At 47.6% G+C, this 19,134-nt stretch overlaps 1 protein-coding gene across 1 annotated transcript; it reads left to right on the plus strand.

The window, feature by feature from the left end:
* The first annotated feature begins 391 nt into the window (after positions 1 to 391).
* LOC135571770 (SH2 domain-containing protein 4A-like) lies at positions 392 to 18,457 on the plus strand. The gene is made up of 5 exons (XM_065018455.1): positions 392 to 600; positions 2,125 to 2,499; positions 16,031 to 16,266; positions 16,506 to 16,731; positions 16,873 to 18,457. Exons 2-5 carry the CDS (start codon positions 2,319 to 2,321, stop codon positions 16,995 to 16,997), a joined length of 768 nt encoding a protein of 255 aa, XP_064874527.1. The 5' UTR covers positions 392 to 600; positions 2,125 to 2,318; the 3' UTR covers positions 16,998 to 18,457.
* The last annotated feature ends 677 nt before the right edge of the window (positions 18,458 to 19,134 follow it).

The following is a 19,134-nucleotide window of genomic DNA, read 5'->3' on the forward strand; positions in this document are numbered from 1 at the left end:
CTTTATCCGTGTATTGACTGGAAGTCATGAGGCGGCACCAGGAACCAGACATCTGAGAGATAACACAACGTGACCCGAAGGCCTATTCAGACACTAACAGTACCATAACGGCTATAGAGTACAACAGAGACTCTCAGTACCATAGACCGGCATTAACCTGTCTAGACACTGATCAGTCATTAAACTATGGGTGGGGTCAGCCACTGATGATGACTACTTATGTAATCGTGTTTATCAATCCCTGTCAATGGCCTGTTATCATGCTTCCTCCTGCCTATAAGAGTTCCTGTGATATTACAACTAAAAGAGAGAGAGAGAGAGAGAGAGAGAGAGAGAGAGAGAGAGAGAGAGAGAGAGAGAGAGAGAGAGAGAGAGAGAGAATGTTGTGATGTCACTGCAGCCCTCTCATATCCAGTACACAAAGGGGCAGGGGATCATCATAGCCAGCATACCGACTCTGCTACACAGACTACTCTACTGCTCACTCACACAGACTCAGACACACACAGACTCAGACACACACACACACGTCACCCAGATACAGTCAGTCACAGTGTAACTCACACCAGGACCAGGCATTTTTCAGGCTGGGCAGTCACAGTAAGTAAAGTACGCTTGATTTCTCAGGGTTTCTCCTCCTCTCTACTATCTTCTCCTTATAACTCGCTCGCTTTTCTTTCTCTTACTTTCTTGTTCTTGTCTGAGTTCATCCCACTCTCACAACCCCTCTCTGTCAGTTATAGTAAAACAGGCTCTGTTTGAAAACTCAACAAAATAAATACTTCTCCCTTAGTATGCAACACACATCGTCTTTCTCTCTCCATTCTGTCCTTTTGCCTCTGCTCTGGCATTCTCTATATGTGAACAGTGACGATGGTAAACCCTAAATGTATTCGCATGCTGGCATAGATTCAAAACTCCCCGCTTTGTGTTTCTGTGTGTCTTTCTGCCATGGGTCAGTGTGTTACAGGTTACAGGTTCCTGTTAGTCTCTAGTTACACCAGTGCATGTCTTTTGTTGTGTATCAATGTTGTTATAATGAGGTTATAACAATGTTTTAATCACTGTAAGATTAGATTCCTGCAGTGCTTTATTTAGTGGTATTCCATATATGATAGTAATTGTTGTTGCAACTGTTCTGTCTCCACTGATGTCCTGTGACTGTGTGAATGTACAATACGTGTTTGTTGGTAGTTTGGTGGTCTGGCCCTCTGTGTTGAGACATATACAAGGAGACTTATTGATCATTATCTCATTCCCTTGCTGATCATGTTTTAAAAACAATATGAGTATAAGTAAGGTAAGAGGTTAGGACCCATGAGCCTTAGGAGGGGGGATACATAGATCTGGTTATCTCTCTGTCTCTTCTGTTTTTGTCATGAGATATAGCTGGTTATCTCTCTGTTTCTTATGTCTTGGCCATGAGAGATAGCTGGTTATCTCTCTGTCTCTTCTGTCTTTGTCATGAGAGATAGCTGGTTATCTGTCTCGTCTGTCTTGGTCATGAGAGATAGCTGGTTATCTCTCTGTCTCTTCTGTCTTTGTCATGAGAGATAGCTGGTTATCTCTCTGTCTCTTCTGTCTTGGTCATGAGAGATAGCTGGTTATCTCTCTGTCTCTTCTGTCCTGGTCATGAGAGATAGCTGGTTATCTCTCTGTCTCTTCTGTCCTGGTCATGAGAGATGCAAAGTCTCTTCCACCCCTTTTCTCTCTCTGTTTCTGTGTCCCTCTCTTTCTCTTCCTGTCTCTAAAAAAGTATAAACAGTGCCAACATACTCTCTTTTTTTCTCCCTCCCTCTCTAAATCAAAAGGATGGAAATAATGTCAGGTTTATGTGTGTCTCTCTCTCTATTGACATGAAATGCCGTTCTGTCACCCAGATGGGTTGTTCTCTGGTCTCTGTTCACCTTCAAATGTTTAAAAGCAGTAGAGCAGCTCTCTGTGAGGGGGTAGTAGAGGGAGTGGACACACATTTACTCACATACACACACACACACACACACACACACACACACACAAACGCACACACACACCTACAATTGTGTTGGTGGACAGCCAAAGAGGGAAAAGCTGTGAAGAAAGGCAAACGATGTAATCATATATATATACTCTCTACTGCTCTAGAGTACCAGCAAGGAATCAGTGACCATCCACCCTCCCAGCAGAAGCCATATAATATTACTGAGGGAACGTCTGAGAAGTTGCAAGAGAACTCTTCAGCAGTTTGGAATTTGGACTGTACCAGATCCACCAGACGTTGGGATTTAAAGCCCTCTGTTGAACCAGGCCGGAAGGAGGTTAATCTAGGATCAGACAGTATGCTGGCTCAGATCCTACAGGAGATGTGGGTGGACCCAGAGGTTCTGGAGGCCCTGAGTGAAGACCAGAAGAGAATCTTGTTCCTGAAGATGAGAGAGGAGCAGGTCAGACGCTGGAAAGAGAGGGAGGAGAAGGACGAGAGAGAGAGGAGAACCAGGGAACACGCCAGGTCTAAGAAAGGTACAGCACGCACACAAGCACACACACACACACCGGTGCTAGTGAGTACAGAATAAATGCAGGTCATTCACTGTAAACTAGAGTATACTTCAGAACATGCCCCTGTTGTTAGGGTAAGGGTAAGAGGAGTTAGGAGTGTCTATTTTATAATTTAGGATTTCCTTTCCCTGGGTGGTCACACCCACATCTGCCCCCTCTGAATCCTCTCCTCTCTCTGCCTCCTCTCCTCTCTCTACCTACTCTCCTCTCTCTGTCTCCTCTCCTCTCTCTGCCTCATCTCCTCTCTCTACCTCCTTTCCTCTCTCTACCTCCTTTCCTCTCTCTACCTCCTCTCCTCTCTCTGCCTCCTCTCCTCTCTCTGCCTCCTCTCCTCTATCTACATCCTCTCCTCTCTCTGCCTCCTCTCCTCTCTCTGCTTCCTCTCCTCTGCCTGCACAGATTGATCTGTCCTCAGATTCAACACACCAAAGGGTCTAAAGTGTAGGCCAGGGAGAGAGGAAAACCTTTCAAATATAGAAAGAGAGAGAGGGAACAGGAGGGGGGAATGAAAGATGTGGAGGTAGGGGGAGAGAAAGGGAGATCGGAAGTATGAGGGGAAAAGAGTGAGGACAGGAATAGAAAGAGGCAGAGCGAGAGAGGCAGGGAGAGAGAGACAGGTAGAGAGAGACAGGGAGAGTGAGACTGTTAGAGAGAGAGACAGGGAGAGAGAGACAGGGGGAGCGAGACAGGAAGAGAGAGACAGAGAGAGAGAGACAGGGAAAGAGAGACAGGGAGAGAGAGACAGTGAGAGAGAGACAGTGAGAGAGAGACAGGGAGAGAGAGACAGGGGGAGAGAGACAGGGGGAGAGAGACAGGAAGAGAGAGACAGGGAGAGAGAGAGACAGGGAAAGAGAGACAGGGAAAGAGAGACAGGGAGAGAGAGACAGGAAGAGAGAGACAGGAAGAGAGAGACAGGGAGAGAGAGACTGGGAGAGAGAGACAGGGAAAGAAAGACAGGGAGAGAGAGACAGGGAGAGAAAGATGCAGGGAGAGAGAGACAGGGAGAGAGAGACAGGAAGAGAAAGAGACAGGGAGAGAGAGACAGGAAGAGAGAGACAGGGAGAGAAAGAGGCAGGGAGAGAGAGACAGGGAGAGGGAGAGGCAGGGAGAGAGAGAGGGAGAGAGAGAGGCAGGGAGAGAGAGACAGGGAGAGGGAGAGGCAGGGAGAGAGAGAGAGGGAGAGAAAGAGGCAGGGAGAGAAAGAGGCAGGAAGAGGGGGAGGGGGAGAGAAAGGGAGATCGGAAGTATGAGGGGAAAAGAGTGAGGACAGGAATAGAAAGAGGCAGAGAGAGAGAGACAGGGAGAGAAAGAGGCAGGGAGAGAGAGACAGGGAGAGAGAGACAGTGAGAGAGAGACAGTGAGAGAGAGACAGGGAGACAGGGAGAGAGAGACAGGGAGAGAGAGACAGGGAGAGAGACAGTGAGAGAGAGACAGGGAGAGAGAGACAGGAAGAGAAAGAGGCAGGGAGAGAGAGACAGTGAGAGAGAGACCGTGAGAGAGAGGCAGGGAGACAGGGAGAGAGAGACAGGGAGAGAGAGACAGGGGGAGAGAGACAGGAAGAGAGAGACAGGGAGAGAGAGACAGGGAAAGAGAGACAGGGAGAGAGAGACAGGGAGAGAGAGACAGGGAGAGAAAGAGACAGGGAGAGAGAGACAGGGAGAGAGAGACAGGGAGAGAGAGACAGGAAGAGAAAGAGACAGGGAGAGAGAGACAGGAAGAGAGAGACAGGAAGAGAAAGAGGCAGGGAGAGAGAGCCAGGGAGAGAGAGACAGGGAGATAAAGAGGCAGGGAGATAAAGAGACAGGGAGAGAAAGAGACAGGGAGAGAAAGAGGCAGGGAGAGAGATACAGGGAGAGAGAGACAGGGAGAGAAAGAGACAGGGAGAGAGAGACAGGGAGAGAGAGACAGGAAGAGAAAGAGACAGGAAGAGAAAGAGACAGGGAGAGAAAGAGGCAAGGAGAGAGAGACAGGGAGAGAGAGACAGGGAGAGAAAGAGGCAGGGAGAGAGAGACAGGGACAGAAAGAGACAGGGAGAGAGAGACAGGGAGAGAGAGACAGGGAGAGAGAGACGGGGAGAGAGAGACAGGGAGAGAGAGACAGGAAGAGAAAGAGACAGGGAGAGAGAGACAGGAAGAGAGAGACAGGAAGAGAAAGAGGCAGGGAGAGAGAGCCAGGGAGAGAGAGACAGGGAGATAAAGAGGCAGGGAGATAAAGAGACAGGGAGAGAAAGAGACAGGGAGAGAAAGAGACAGGGAGAGAAAGAGGCAGGGAGAGAGAGACAGGGAGAGAAAGAGACAGGGAGAGAGAGACAGGGAGAGAGAGACAGGAAGAGAAAGAGACAGGAAGAGAAAGAGACAGGGAGAGAAAGAGGCAAGGAGAGAGAGACAGGGAGAGAGAGACAGGGAGAGAAAGAGGCAAGGAGAGAGAGACAGGGAGAGAGAGACAGGGAGAGAAAGAGGCAGGGAGAGAGAGACAGGGAGAGAAAGAGGCAGGGAGAGAGAGAGGCAGGGAGAGAGAGACGGGGAGAGAGAGACGGGGAGAGAAAGAGACAGGAAGAGAGAGACAGGGAGAGAAAGAGGCAGGGAGAGAGAGACAGGAAGAGAAAGAGACAGGGAGAGAGAGACAGGGAGAGAGAGACAGGAAGAGAAAGAGACAGGAAGAGAGAGACAGGGAGAGAGAGACAGGAAGAGAAAGAGACAGGGAGAGAGAGACAGGAAGAGAGAGAGGCAGGGAGAGAAAGAGACAGGAAGAGAGAGACAGGGAGAGAAAGAGGCAGGGAGAGAGAGAGACAGGAAGAGAGAGACCGGGAGAGAAAGAGGCAGGGAGAGAGAGACAGGGAGAGAAAGAGGCAGGGACAGCGAGACAGGGAAAGAGAGACAGGGAGAGAAAGAGGCAGGGAGAGAGAGACAGGAAGAGAAAGAGACAGGAAGAGAGAGACATGGAGAGAGAGAGGCAGGGAGAGAAAGAGACAGGAAGAGAGAGACAGGGAGAGAAAGAGGCAGGGAGAGAGAGACAGGAAGAGAGAGACAGGGAGAGAAAGAGGCAGGGAGAGGGAGACAGGAAGAGAGAGACAGGGAGAGAAAGAGGCAAGGAGAGAGAGACAGGGAGAGAAAGAGGCAGGGAGAGAGAGACAGGGAGAGAGAGACAGGGAGAGAAAGAGACAGGAAGAGAGAGACAGTGAGAGAAAGAGGCAGGGAGAGACAGACAGGAAGAGAAAGAGACAGGGAGAAAGAGACAGGGAGAGAAAGAGGCAGGGAGAGAGAGACAGGAAGAGAAAGAGACAGGAAGAGAGATACAGGGAGAGAGAGAGGCAGGGAGAGAAAAAGACAGAGAGAGAGAGACAGGAAGAGAGAGAGGCAGAGAGAGAAAGAGACAGGAAGAGAGAGACAGGGAGAGAAAGAGGCAGGGAGAGAGAGAGACAGGAAGAGAGAGACCGGGAGAGAAAGAGGCAGGGAGAGAGAGACAGGGAGAGAAAGAGGCAGGGACAGCGAGACAGGGAGAGAGAGACAGGGAGAGAAAGAGGCAGGGAGAGAGAGACAGGAAGAGAAAGAGACAGGAAGAGAGAGACATGGAGAGAGAGAGGCAGGGAGAGAAAGAGACAGGAAGAGAGAGACAGTGAGAGAAAGAGGCAGGGAGAGGGAGACAGGAAGAGAGAGAGGCAGGGAGAGGAAGAGACAGGAAGAGAGAGACAGGGAGAGAAAGAGGCAGGGAGAGAGAGACAGGGAAAGAAAGAGGCAGGGAGAGAGAGACAGGGAGAGAGAGACAGGGAGAGAAAGAGACAGGAAGAGAGAGACAGGGAGATAAAGAGGCAGGGAGAGAGAGACAGGAAGAGAAAGAGACAGGGAGAGAGAGACAGGGAGAGAACGAGGCAGGGAGAGAGAGACAGGAAGAGAAAGAGACAGGAAGAGAGATACAGGGAGAGAGAGAGGCAGGGAGAGAAAGAGACAGGAAGAGAGAGACAGGGAGAGAAAGAGGCAGGGAGAGAGACAGGAAGAGAGAGACAGGGAGAGAAAGAGGCAGGGAGAGAGAGACAGAAAGAGAGAGACAGGGAGAGAAAGAGGCAGGGAGAGAGAGACAGGAAGAGAGAGACCGGGAGAGAAAGAGGCAGGGAGAGAGAGACAGGGAGAGAAAGAGGCAGGGAGAGAGAGACAGGGAGAGAGAGACAGGGAGAGAAAGAGGCAGGGAGAGAGAGACAGGAAGAGAAAGAGACAGGAAGAGAGAGACAGGGAGAGAAAGAGGCATGGAGAGAGAGACAGGAAGAGAGAGACAGGGAGAGAAAGAGGCAGGGAGAGAGAGACAGGAAGAGAGAGAGGCAGGGAGAGAAAGAGACAGGAAGAGAGAGACAGGGAGAGAAAGAGGCAGGGATAGAGAGACGGGAAGAGAGAGACCGGGAGAGAAAGAGGCAGGGAGAGAGAGACAGGGAGAGAAAGAGGCAGGAAGAGAGAGACAGGAAGAGAGAGAGGCAGGGAGAGAAAGAGACAGGAAGTGAAAGAGACAGGGAGAGAGAGACAGGGAGAGAGAGACAGGGAGAGAAAGAGGCAGGGAGAGAGAGACAGGAAGAGAGAGAGGCAGGGAGAGAAAGAGACAGGAAGAGAGAGACAGGGAGAGAAAGAGGCAGGGAGAGAGAGACGGGAAGAGAGAGACCGGGAGAGAAAGAGGCAGGGAGAGAAAGAGGCAGGGAGAGAGAGACGGGAAGAGAGAGACCGGGAGAGAAAGAGGCAGGGAGAGAGAGACCGGGAGAGAAAGAGGCAGGGAGAGAGAGGCAGGGAGAGAAAGAGACAGGAAGAGAGAGACAGGGAGAGAAAGAGGCAGGGAGAGAAAGAGGCAGGGAGAGAGAGGCAGGGAGAGAAAGAGACAGGAAGAGAGAGACAGGGAGAGAAAGAGGCAGGGAGAGAGAGACAGGAAGAGAGAGACCGGGAGAGAAAGAGGCAGGGAGAGAGAGACAGGGAGAGAAAGAGGCAGGGAGAGAGAGACAGGGAGAGAGAGACAGGGAGAGAAAGAGGCAGGGAGAGAGAGACAGGAAGAGAAAGAGACAGGAAGAGAGAGACATGGAGAGAGAGAGGCAGGGAGAGAAAGAGACAGGAAGAGAGAGACAGGGAGAGAAAGAGGCAGGGAGAGAGAGACAGGAAGAGAGAGACAGGGAGAGAGAGACAGGGAGAGAGAGACAGGAAGAGAGAGAGGCAGGGAGAGAAAGAGACAGGAAGAGAGAGACAGGGAGAGAAAGAGGCAGGGAGAGAGAGACGGGAAGAGAGAGACCGGGAGAGAAAGAGGCAGGGAGAGAAAGAGGCAGGGAGAGAGAGACAGGGAGAGAAAGAGGCAGGGAGAGAGAGACGGGAAGAGAGAGACCGGGAGAGAAAGAGGCAGGGAGAGAAAGAGGCAGGGAGAGAAAGAGGCAGGGAGAGAGAGACAGGGAGAGAGATACTGGGAGAGAGAAAGAGACCTGGAGAGAGAAAGAGGCAATGAGTAATTGAGCATGCTTGAGCACCCACTCCACTATTCTGAGAAACACAACCCTGAAACCACACTCTTATCTACAGAGAGAGGCCTTCAGATCAGGCCTAGTTCCACATCTCTCTCTTTTCCATTCTATCCCCCTTTCTGTCTCTCTTTTACCCATTCTATTCCTCTCTCCCCTTGTCCCTTTCTCTATCTGATAGGATATAGAATATAGAATCTCCATTGGTACTAATAGAACAGTATAGTGTAGTACCCAGCCCTCTTATCAGAGCTCTATAATCAGATACACAGCGGCAGCGATTGATTCATTTCCACATGCCTGCCTGGCCGGCAGATTGAATAGGAGTGAATAGAATTGAGTAAGCCCTGTGGTTTGGTGAGGCTCGCTGCTTTTAGCCCTGAATATCTCGTTACCGCTATGTCTTTCCAATCTGTGCTCTGTGTCACCTGTGTGTGTGTGTGTGTGTGTGTGTGTGTGTGTGTGTGTGTGTGTGTGTGTGTGTGTGTGTGTGTGTGTGTGTGCGTGCGTCATCTTAGTAGCAGAAGGTCAGGCCAGGTCATCTCTTAACACCTGGTGTCAAACTGACCAGCAGAACAGAGTGTTGAGCATCAAACACTTCACCATTCTTCTCACAGGCCCCATGGCCCAGAAAGGCTCTCCTTATGTAAGATAGTAAGTAGGCAACACAGTACAACTCCTAAATGTCATTTACATTACATTTACATTTAAGTCATTTAGCAGACGCTCTTATCCAGAGCGACTTACAAATTGGTGCGTTCACCTTATGACATCTAGTGGAACAGCCACTTTACAATAGTGCATCTAGGTCTTTTAAGGGGGGAGAAGGATTACTTTATCCTATCCTAGGTATTCCTTAAAGAGGTGGGGTTTCAGGTGTCTCCGGAAGGTGGTGATTGACTCCGCTGTCCTGGCGTCGTGAGGGAGTTTGTTCCACCATTGGGGGGCCAGAGCAGCGAACAGTTTTGACTGGGCTGAGCGGGAACTGTACTTCCTCAGTGGTAGGGAGGCGAGCAGGCCAGAGGTGGATGAACGCAGTGCCCTTGTTTGGGTGTAGGGCCTGATCAGAGCCTGGAGGTACTGAGGTGCCGTTCCCCTCACAGCTCCGTAGGCAAGCACCATGGTCTTGTAGCGGATGCGAGCTTCAACTGGAAGCCAGTGGAGGGAGTGGAGGAGCGGGGTGACGTGAGAGAACTTGGGAAGGTTGAACACCAGACGGGCTGCGGCGTTCTGGATGAGTTGTAGGGGTTTAATGGCACAGGCAGGGAGCCCAGCCAACAGCGAGTTGCAGTAATCCAGACGGGAGATGACAAGTGCCTGGATTAGGACCTGCGCCGCTTCCTGTGTGAGGCAGGGTCGTACTCTGCGGATGTTGTAGAGCATGAACCTACAGGAACGGGCCACCGCCTTGATGTTAGTTGAGAACGACAGGGTGTTGTCCAGGATCACGCCAAGGTTCTTAGCGCTCTGGAAGGAGGACACAATGGAGTTGTCAACCGTGATGGCGAGATCATGGAACGGGCAGTCCTTCCCGGGAGGAAGAGCAGCTCCGTCTTGCCGAGGTTCAGCTTGAGGTGGTGATCCGTCATCCACACTGATATGTCTGCCAGACATGCAGAGATGCGATTCGCCACCTGGTCATCAGAAGGGGGAAAGGAGAAGATTAATTGTGTGTCGTCTGCATAGCAATGATAGGAGAGACCATGTGAGGTTATGACAGAGCCAAGTGACTTGGTGTATAGCGAGAATAGGAGAGGGCCTAGAACAGAGCCCTGGGGGACGCCAGTGGTGAGAGCGCGGGTGAGGAGACAGATTCTCGCCACGCCACCTGGTAGGAGCGACCTGTCAGGTAGGACGCAATCCAAGCGTGGGCCGCGCCGGAGATGCCCAACTCGGAGAGGGTGGAGAGGAGGATCTGATGGTTCACAGTATCGAAGGCAGCCGATAGGTCTAGAAGGATGAGAGCAGAGGAGAGAGAGTTAGCTTTAGCAGTGCGGAGCGCCTCCGTGATACAGAGAAGAGCAGTCTCAGTTGAATGACTAGTCTTGAAACCTGACTGATTTGGATCAAGAAGGACGTTCTGAGAGAGATAGCGAGAGAGCTGGCCAAGGACGGCACGTTCAAGAGTTTTGGAGAGAAAAGAAAGAAGGGATACTGGTCTGTAGTTGTTGACATCGGAGGGATCGAGTGTAGGTTTTTTCAGAAGGGGTGCAACTCTCGCTCTCTTGAAGACGGAAGGGACGTAGCCAGCGGTCAGGGATGAGTTGATGAGCGAGGTGAGGTAAGGGAGAAGGTCTCCGGAAATGGTCTGGAGAAGAGAGGAGGGGATAGGGTCAAGCGGGCAGGTTGTTGGGCGGCCGGCCGTCACAAGACGCGAGATTTCATCTGGAGAGAGAGGGGAGAAAGAGGTCAGAGCACAGGGTAGGGCAGTGTGAGCAGAACCAGCGGTGTCGTTTGACTTAGCAAACGAGGATCGGATGTCGTCGACCTTCTTTTCAAAATGGTTGACAAAGTCATCTGCAGAGAGGGAGGAGAGGGGGGGAGGGGGAGGAGGATTCAGGAGGGAGGAGAAGGTGGCAAAGAGCTTCCCAGGGTTAGAGGCAGATGCTTGGAATTTAGAGTGGTAGAAAGTGGCTTTAGCAGCAGAGACAGAAGAGGAAAATGTAGAGAGAAGGGAGTGAAAGGATGCCAGGTCCGCAGGGAGGCGAGTTTTCCTCCATTTCCACTCGGCTGCCCGGAGCCCTGTTCTGTGAGCTCGCAATGAGTCGTCGAGCCACGGAGCGGGAGGGGAGGACCGAGCCGGCCTGGAGGATAGGGGACATAGAGAGTCAAAGGATGCAGAAAGGGAGGAGAGGAGGGTTGAGGAGGCAGAATCAGGAGATAGGTTGGAGAAGGTTTGAGCAGATGGAAGAGATGATAGGATGGAAGAGGAGAGAGTAGCGGGGGAGAGAGAGCGAAGGTTGGGACGGCGCGATACCATCCGAGTAGGGGCAGGGGGAAGTGTTGGATGAGAGCGAGAGGGAAAAGGATACAAGGTAGTGGTCGGAGACTTGGAGGGGAGTTGCAATGAGGTTAGTGGAAGAACAGCATCTAGTAAAGATGAGGTCGAGCGTATTGCCTGCCTTGTGAGTAGGGGGGTGAGAGGGTGAGGTCAAAAGAGGAGAGGAGTGGAAAGAAGGAGGCAGAGAGGAATGAGTCAAAGGTAGACGTGGGGAGGTTAAAGTCGCCCAGAACTGTGAGAGGTGAGCCGTCCTCAGGAAAGGAGCTTATCAAGGCATCAAGCTCATTGATGAACTCTCCGAGGAACCTGGAGGGCGATAAATGATAAGGATGTTAAGCTTGAAAGGGCTGGTAACTGTGACAGCATGGAATTCAAAGGAGGCGATAGACAGATGGGTAAGGGGAGAAAGAGAGAATGACCACTTGGGAGAGATGAGGATCCCGGTGCCACCACCCCGCTGACCAGAAGCTCTCGGGTGTGCGAGAACACGTGGGCGGACGAAGAGAGAGCAGTAGGAGTAGCAGTGTTATCTGTGGTGATCCATGTTTCCGTCAGTGCCAAGAAGTCGAGGGACTGGAGGGAGGCATAGGCTGAGATGAACTCTGCCTTGTTGGCCGCAGATCGGCAGTTCCAGAGGCTACCGGAGACCTGGAACTCCACGTGGGTCGTGCGCGCTGGGACCACCAGATTAGGTGGCCGCGGCCACGCGGTGTGGAGCGTTTGTATGGTCTGTGCAGAGAGGAGAGAACAGGGATAGACAGACACATAGTTGACAGGCTACAGAAGAGGCTACGCTAATGCAAAGGAGATTGGAATGACAAGTGGACTACACGTCTCGAATGTTCAGAAAGTTAAGCTTACGTAGCAAGAATCTTATTGACTAAAATGATTAAAATGATACCGTACTGCTGAAGTAGGCTAGCTGGCAGTGGCTGCGTTGTTGACTTTGTAGGCTAGCTGGCAGTGGCTGCGTTGTTGACACTACACTAATCAAGTCGTTCCGTTGAGTGTGATAGTTTCAACAGTGCTGCTATTCGGGGGCTAGCTGGCTAGCTAGCAGTGTTGATTACGTTACGTTGCGTTAAAAGAACGACAATAGCTGGCTAGCTAACCTAGAAAATCGCTCTAGACTACACAATTATCTTTGATACAAAGACGGCTATGTAGCTAGCTATGTAGCTAGCTACGATCAAACAAATCAAACCGTTGTACTGTAATGAAATGAAATGAAAATGTGATACTTCCTGTGGAGCGAAGCGGAATGCGACCGGGTTGTTGAGTGAGGAGGTTCTATTCGATGGACGTTGGCTAGCTGTTGGCTAGCTAGCAGTGTCTCCTACGTTAAGGACGACAAATAGCTGGCTAGCTAACCTCGGTAAATTAAGATAATCACTCTAAGACTACACACTCTAAACTACACAATTATCTTGGATACGAAGACAGCAAAGACAACTATGTAGCTAGCTAACACTACACTAATCAGGTCATTCAGTTGAGTGTAATAGTTTTTACAGTGCTGCTATTCGGTAGACGGGGGACGTTCGCTAGCTGGCTAGCTGGCTAGCTGCTGGGCAGATAGCAGTGTAGGCTACGTTAGGACGACGAAATACGATAATTACGCAATTATCTTGGATACAAAGACGGCTATGTAGCTAGCTAAGAAGAAATTGCTAAGATTAGACAAATCAAACCGTTGTACTATAGTGAAATGTAATGAAATGTAATGAAAAGTTATACAACCTGCGGACCGAAGTGCGAATGCGACCGCTCGCTCCAATGCACGAGCAGATATACGTATGCGCACACAGAAAGGGAAGGATGCAGGCGCACACACAGAAACGGAAGGATGCAGGCGCGCACACAGAAAGGGAAGGATGCAGGCGTACACACAGCTTGTGGTCCATCCTGTAGGCTTAAAAAATACATCACATATTTCCAAGATGATTTGCTTCCACACCTTTTCTTGCAATTGTGCTCTTCACTTATTATATAGGCTTATTTTCAATTATCTGAACTGAAATTAATGAATTGAAATGGGTCATTTTTTCAAATTTAGGCTAGTAGCCTGTTCATGTGTATGGTGTTCATATCACTGTAATGGTGACCTGGCTGTAACTAGAGACTAGAGGTTGTAACTAGAGACAGGTTGAATCCCACTTATGATACCAATTAGCACAGGTCTAAGGTCAGATCGGAGTGATTACTGGAAGGTGAAGACCATAGTCTAGTGTGTCAGTAAGGGGGTTTGCACACTTGGTCCCTTTCAGACAATTTTTGTGAATTCAGTTGTGGATCGCTTAATGTGCAGTGGGAACGCTCCAAAGGAACTCAGACCCCTTAAGAGTCCCCAAAGCAAACCAAACTGAGACCATCTCGAGAGGTGGTCTGAGTTTGGTTCACTTGAATTCCGAGTTCCGGTTCCCTTTTTTTAGGGCAATGTGAACACAAAGCTCCCCAGGTTCGCTTGTCACAAAAGAGACAAGATGATAATGTCTAGTTTCGCTGAAAAAGTGTGTGCTGTTTTTGGATATTGGTTTGCGATTGTCAAGGATGCACAGAAATTCCCCAAAATGTGTGGAGTTTTGTACCGACACGCCGTTCAGATCATTTGTTTGAGATATGTCATCTATAGGCTGAGAGCTTCACACACTGATTATTCCATTGTGGGCTTTGAATAGTGTGAGAAGACAATAGGGTACAAAATCAATGCTAGCTCTTAAAGGGGGTACAATTTTCAATTACATCGTTATTAAATCTGCAGTTATTCTTCGGCTATTTATTTTGTTACCAATAATATTTACATGTTAATATTATATATTGATTATATTATTATGTCTAATAACTACAGTGCCTTGCGAAAGTATTCGGCCCCCTTGAACTTTGCGACCTTTTGCCACATTTCAGGCTTCAAACATAAAGATATAAAACTTTATTTTTTTGTGAAGAATCAACAACAAGTGGGACACAATCATTAAGTGGAACGACATTTATTGGATATTTCAAACTTTTTTAACAAATCAAAAACTGAAAAATTGGGCGTGCAAAATTATTCAGCCCCCTTAAGTTAATACTTTGTAACGCCACCTTTTGCTGCGATTACAGCTGTAAGTCACTTGGGGTATGTCTCTATCAGTTTTGCACATCGAGAGACTGAATTTTTTTCCCATTCCTCCTTGCAAAACAGCTCGAGCTCAGTGAGGTTGGATGGAGAGCATTTGTGAACAGCAGTTTTCAGTTCTTTCCACAGATTCTCGATTGGATTCAGGTCTGGACTTTGACTTGGCCATTCTAACACCTGGATATGTTTATTTTTGAACCATTCCATTGTAGATTTTGCTTTATGTTTTGGATCATTGTCTTGTTGGAAGACAAATCTCCGTCCCAGTCTCAGGTCTTTTGCAGACTCCATCAGGTTTTCTTCCAGAATGGTCCTGTATTTGGCTCCATCCATCTTCCCATCAATTTTAACCATCTTCCCTGTCCCTGCTGAAGAAAAGCAGGCCCAAACCATGATGCTGCCACCACCATGTTTGACAGTGGGGATGGTGTGTTCAGGGAGATGAGCTGTGTTGCTTTTACGCCAAACATAACGTTTTGCATTGTTGCCAAAAAGTTCAATTTGACCAGAGCACCTTCTTCCACATGTTTGGTGTGTCTCCCAGGTGGCTTGTGGCAAACTTTAAACAACACTTTTTATGGATATATTTTCTTCTTGCCACTCTTCAATAAAGGCCAGATTTGTGCAATATACGACTGATTGTTGTCCTATGGACAGAGTGTCCCACCTCAGCTGTAGATCTCTGCAGTTCATCCAGAGTGATCATGGGCCTCTTGGCTGCATCTCTGATCAGTCTTCTCCTTGTATGAGCTGAAAGTTTAGAGGGACGGCCAGGTCTTGGTAGATTTGCAGTGGTCTGATACTCCTTCCATTTCAATATTATCGCTTGCACAGTGCTCCTTGGGATGTTTAAAGCTTGGGAAATCTTTTTGTATCCAAATCCGGCTTTAAACTTCTTCACAACAGTATCTCCGACCTGCCTGGTGTGTTCCTTGTTCTTCATGATGCTCTCTGCGCTTTTAACGGACCTCTGAGACTATCACAGTGCAGGTGCATTTATACGGAGACTTGATTACACACAGGTGGATTGTATTTATCATCATTAGTCATTTAGGTCAACATTGGATCATTCAGAGATCCTCACTGAACTTCTGGAGAGAGTTTGCTGCACTGAAAGTAAAGGGGCTGAATAATTTCACGCCCAATTTTTCAGTTTTTGATTTGTTAAAAAAGTTTGAAATATCCAATAAATGTCGTTCCACTTCATGATTGTGTCCCACTTGTTGTTGATTCTTCACAAAAAAAATACAGTTTTATATCTTTATGTTTGAAGCCTGAAATGTGGCAAAAGATCGCAAAGTTCAAGGGGGCCGAATACTTTCGCAAGGCACTGTACATGCAATCTATTAGCTTCCGATAAGACAGAATGGCTTGTCTTGTACCCAGAGTGCATTGAGTAAATGTTGGAAAAAGATCTTGGTTCCTTTCTAAACATAGCAATGTGAATGCAAAGAGAACTCAGACCACAAAATAGGTGAACAGTGAACTGGCAAAAGAGTTGAGTCCTCATTCAAAGGAGAGGACAGTGTGAATACAAAGACAACTGAGTTCTCTTGCTTTTTAAATTTTTTACCTCAGAGTTCACTTTAAAGAGGACTGAGATCGGGTTCTTTTAAAGAGGACTATATGTGAAAACACCCTAAGGCAGTGTTTGTGTAGATCCTATACACTGGACAATAGATAAAACTAGGCAACTGCAGACGTCAGTGACGTGTTTGTTCACTGATAAGACAACAGCACCATCTGCTGGGCTGGAACCAGTACGACAACTCCATGATGAACTCTGACAATGGATCTAAAATAGTGATAGGTTTGAAGATTTACCTTCCATTGTATTATCTGTGATAATTACACAGTGTGGTATTCAATGTGTCTGTGTGTTTCTTTGTCTCCTCAGGTCACAGTAAGAGCGTGCACTGGCTGTTAGGTCGTGATGGGGATGTGAGTGTGAGCGTGATCGGAGAGGTGGATGAATTTAGATCCTCCAAACTCCTCCAGACCCTTCGTACCAACACCAGACTACAGAGTACAGAAATTAACAACCTAGTGGTTGATATCCATACTGTGTCTCTACTGACAGACAGAGAGAACCACCAAACCAGCTCACAATCAGCCATACTGATGCAACTCAGCGTAAGTGTGTGTGTGTGTGTGTGTGTGTGTGTGTGTGTGTGTGTGTGTGTGTGTGTGTGTGTGTGTGTGTGTGTGTGTGTGTGTGTGTGTGTGTGTGTGTGTGTGTGTGTGTGTGTGTGTGTGTGTGCGTGCGTGCGTGTGTGCGTTTGCGTTTGCATGAGACACAGAAAGAGAGGGAAAGAGAAAGATATCAGCTCTACCATACAGGATGTAGCTCACCATTCTTCTTCTATTTCCAGGAAGACTCAGACGGGTCTAAGGACTCTGAGGAGGACCAGTACACAGGTAGTGCTGAGGTCGACCCAAAGGACACCAGGAAGGACAGCATCGACAGTGTGTCAGGCTACAGCACAGATGACCTAAAGGACTGGGGCCTCTGCTACAGACCCCACTGCAGCAACATCAGCCTCTGTCTCCAACCCCAGCTGTCAGCCAGAGAAAAGGCCTGCCCACAGAGCAGAAGAGGTGAGAGAGAAAGAGCGATAGAGAGAGAGAGAGTGTTTTTTGTGTATGCATAAGTGCGTGTGTATGACATACTCTACACTCGATTCAAGCTCATTGACTTAACATGTATTTTTACAATCTTTTCCCTCTCTATCTCTCTAGTGGTGGTCAGTCATGAAGAGGAGAGCCCAGCATTTGGTGGTCGGGTGGCCCAGCTCAGGAGAGCATTTGCCACGTCCTCTCCCACCGCCATGCCCCGTATGGCCACCAAACCCTTTCACCTGTAGCCAGCAGCCAAACCTTCCCTCAGGTAACACCAGGGTCACCTCCAGTCAACCAACCACACAGAAGAGGTACTGCCCACTTGACGGGCTCATATGAATACCAGGTACAAGTGACCTACGGACAGACACTCACCTGAGGAACGGTGCTGAGAAATATGAGCTCCAAACTTAGCCGAGTTAAAGGTGGACATGCACGGCTGAGTGGGAGGAATGCTTGGCGCTGGTATTCTGGTGAAACGGCTCCCTTTAAAGGTGCCTGGAGACTGAATGGTAGTCATACAGTTCTACCTCTCCTTGAAGCTAAATACACAAGAGGTTTGGACATGGCTAACACTAGAGATATTTCTACATATGTACAAGAGGTTTGGACATGGCTAACACAAGAGATATTTCTACGTATGTACAAGAGGTTTGGACATGGCTAACACAAGAGCTATTTCTACATATGTACAAGAGGTTTAGACATAGCTAACACAAGAGATATTTCTACATATGTACAAGAGGTTTGGACATGGCTAACACAAGAGATATTTCTACATATGTACAAGAGGTTTGGACATGGCTAACACAAGAGATATTTCTACATATGTACAAGAGGTTTAGACATGGCTAACACAAGAGCTATTTCTACATATGTACAAGAGGTTTGTATCTGCTTTGTACATGGGGTGGAGGAAAAGATTTAGCTTCACGTTTCTTATCATGAATTATGTTTAAAAAAAAGAAAAACCCCAGCTGTAATAAGGGGCGTGGTATGTTTGGGCTATAGGTCAAACCATCCTGTCATGTTTTTAGTTGCCTGATCTTTTGCTTTGTTAGTTGTTGTTATCTAACGGTCTAACCTCGTAGATTTTCTGGACATATTCTGTTTGGAATATTTGCGCTCTAACTACATTTGTTTGAGGAGGTTATTTCAATACTGTGTGTGAAACATGCTTGTGCAATACACAAATTAATTTGACCTGTTGTCTTCTAATTCAGCTGAATAAAAATGTGGGAAAAATGTGCGAGGGTGTTTAAGATAGAGAGAGAGGACTAATAAAGAGAGAGAGAGGATTAATAAAGAGAGAGAGAGGATTAATAGAGAGAGAGGATTAATAAAGAGAGAGAGGACTAATAAAGAGAGAGAGAGAGGACTAATAAAGAGAGAGAGAGGATTAATAAAGAGAGAGAGGATTAATAAAGAGAGAGAGAGGATTAATAGAGAGAGAGGATTAATAAAGAGAAAGAGGGGATTAATAAAGAGAGAGAGGACTAATAAAGAGAGAGAGGGGATTAATAAAGAGAGAGAGAGGATTAATAAAGAGAGAGGATTAATAAAGAGAGAGAGGGGAATAATAAAGAGAGAGAGAGGATTAATAAAGAGAGAGAGGGGATTAATAAAGAGAGAGAGAGGATTAATAAAGATAGAGAGGATTAATAAAGAGAGGGGATTAATAAAGAGAGAGAGAGGATTAATAAAGAGAGAGAGAGGATTAATAAAGAGAGAGGATTAATAAAGAGAAAGAGGGGATTAATGAAGAGGGAGAGGATTAATAAAGAGGGAGAGAGAATTAATAAAGAGAGAGAGAGGATTAATAAAGAGAGAGGATTAATAAAGAGGGAGAGAGAATTAATAAAGAGAGAGAGGACTAATAAAGAGAAAGAGGGGATTAATAAAGAGAGAGAGAGGATTAATAAAGAGAGAGGATTAATAAAGAGAGAGAGGGGATTAATAAAGAGAGAGAGGGGATTAATAAAGAGAGAGGATTAATAAAGAGAGAGAGAGGATTTATAAAGGGAGAGAGAGGATTAATAGAGAGAGAGGATTAATAGAGAGAGATAATTAATAAAGAGGGAGAGGACTAATAAAGAGAGAGAGAGGATTAATAAAGAGAGAGGATTAATAAAGAGAGAGAGGGGATTAATAAAGAGAGAGAGAGGATTAATAAAGAGAGAGAGAGGATTAATAAAGAGAGAGAGATGATTAATAGAGAGAGAGAGATTAATAAAGAGAAAGAGGGGATTAATAAAGAGGGAGAGGATTAATAAAGAGGGAGAGAGAATTAATAAAGAGGGAGAGGACTAATAAAGAGAGAGAGGGCATTAATAAAGAGAGAGGATTAATAAAGAGAGAGAGAGGATTAATAGAGAGAGAGAG

Source organism: Oncorhynchus nerka, linkage group LG5, assembly GCF_034236695.1.
Source record: "Oncorhynchus nerka isolate Pitt River linkage group LG5, Oner_Uvic_2.0, whole genome shotgun sequence".
Classification (NCBI taxonomy): domain Eukaryota; kingdom Metazoa; phylum Chordata; class Actinopteri; order Salmoniformes; family Salmonidae; genus Oncorhynchus; species Oncorhynchus nerka.

Bases quoted from the DNA above. Each gene is read 5' to 3' on its own strand.
- LOC135571770 (XM_065018455.1), top strand. From the start codon at position 2,319: ATGCTGGCTCAGATCCTACAGGAGATGTGGGTGGACCCAGAGGTTCTG. The intron at 16,267-16,505 runs GTAAGTGTGTGT...TTCTATTTCCAG, and splicing joins CCATACTGATGCAACTCAGC to GAAGACTCAGACGGGTCTAA. The intron at 16,732-16,872 runs GTGAGAGAGAAA...CTATCTCTCTAG, and splicing joins CTGCCCACAGAGCAGAAGAG to TGGTGGTCAGTCATGAAGAG.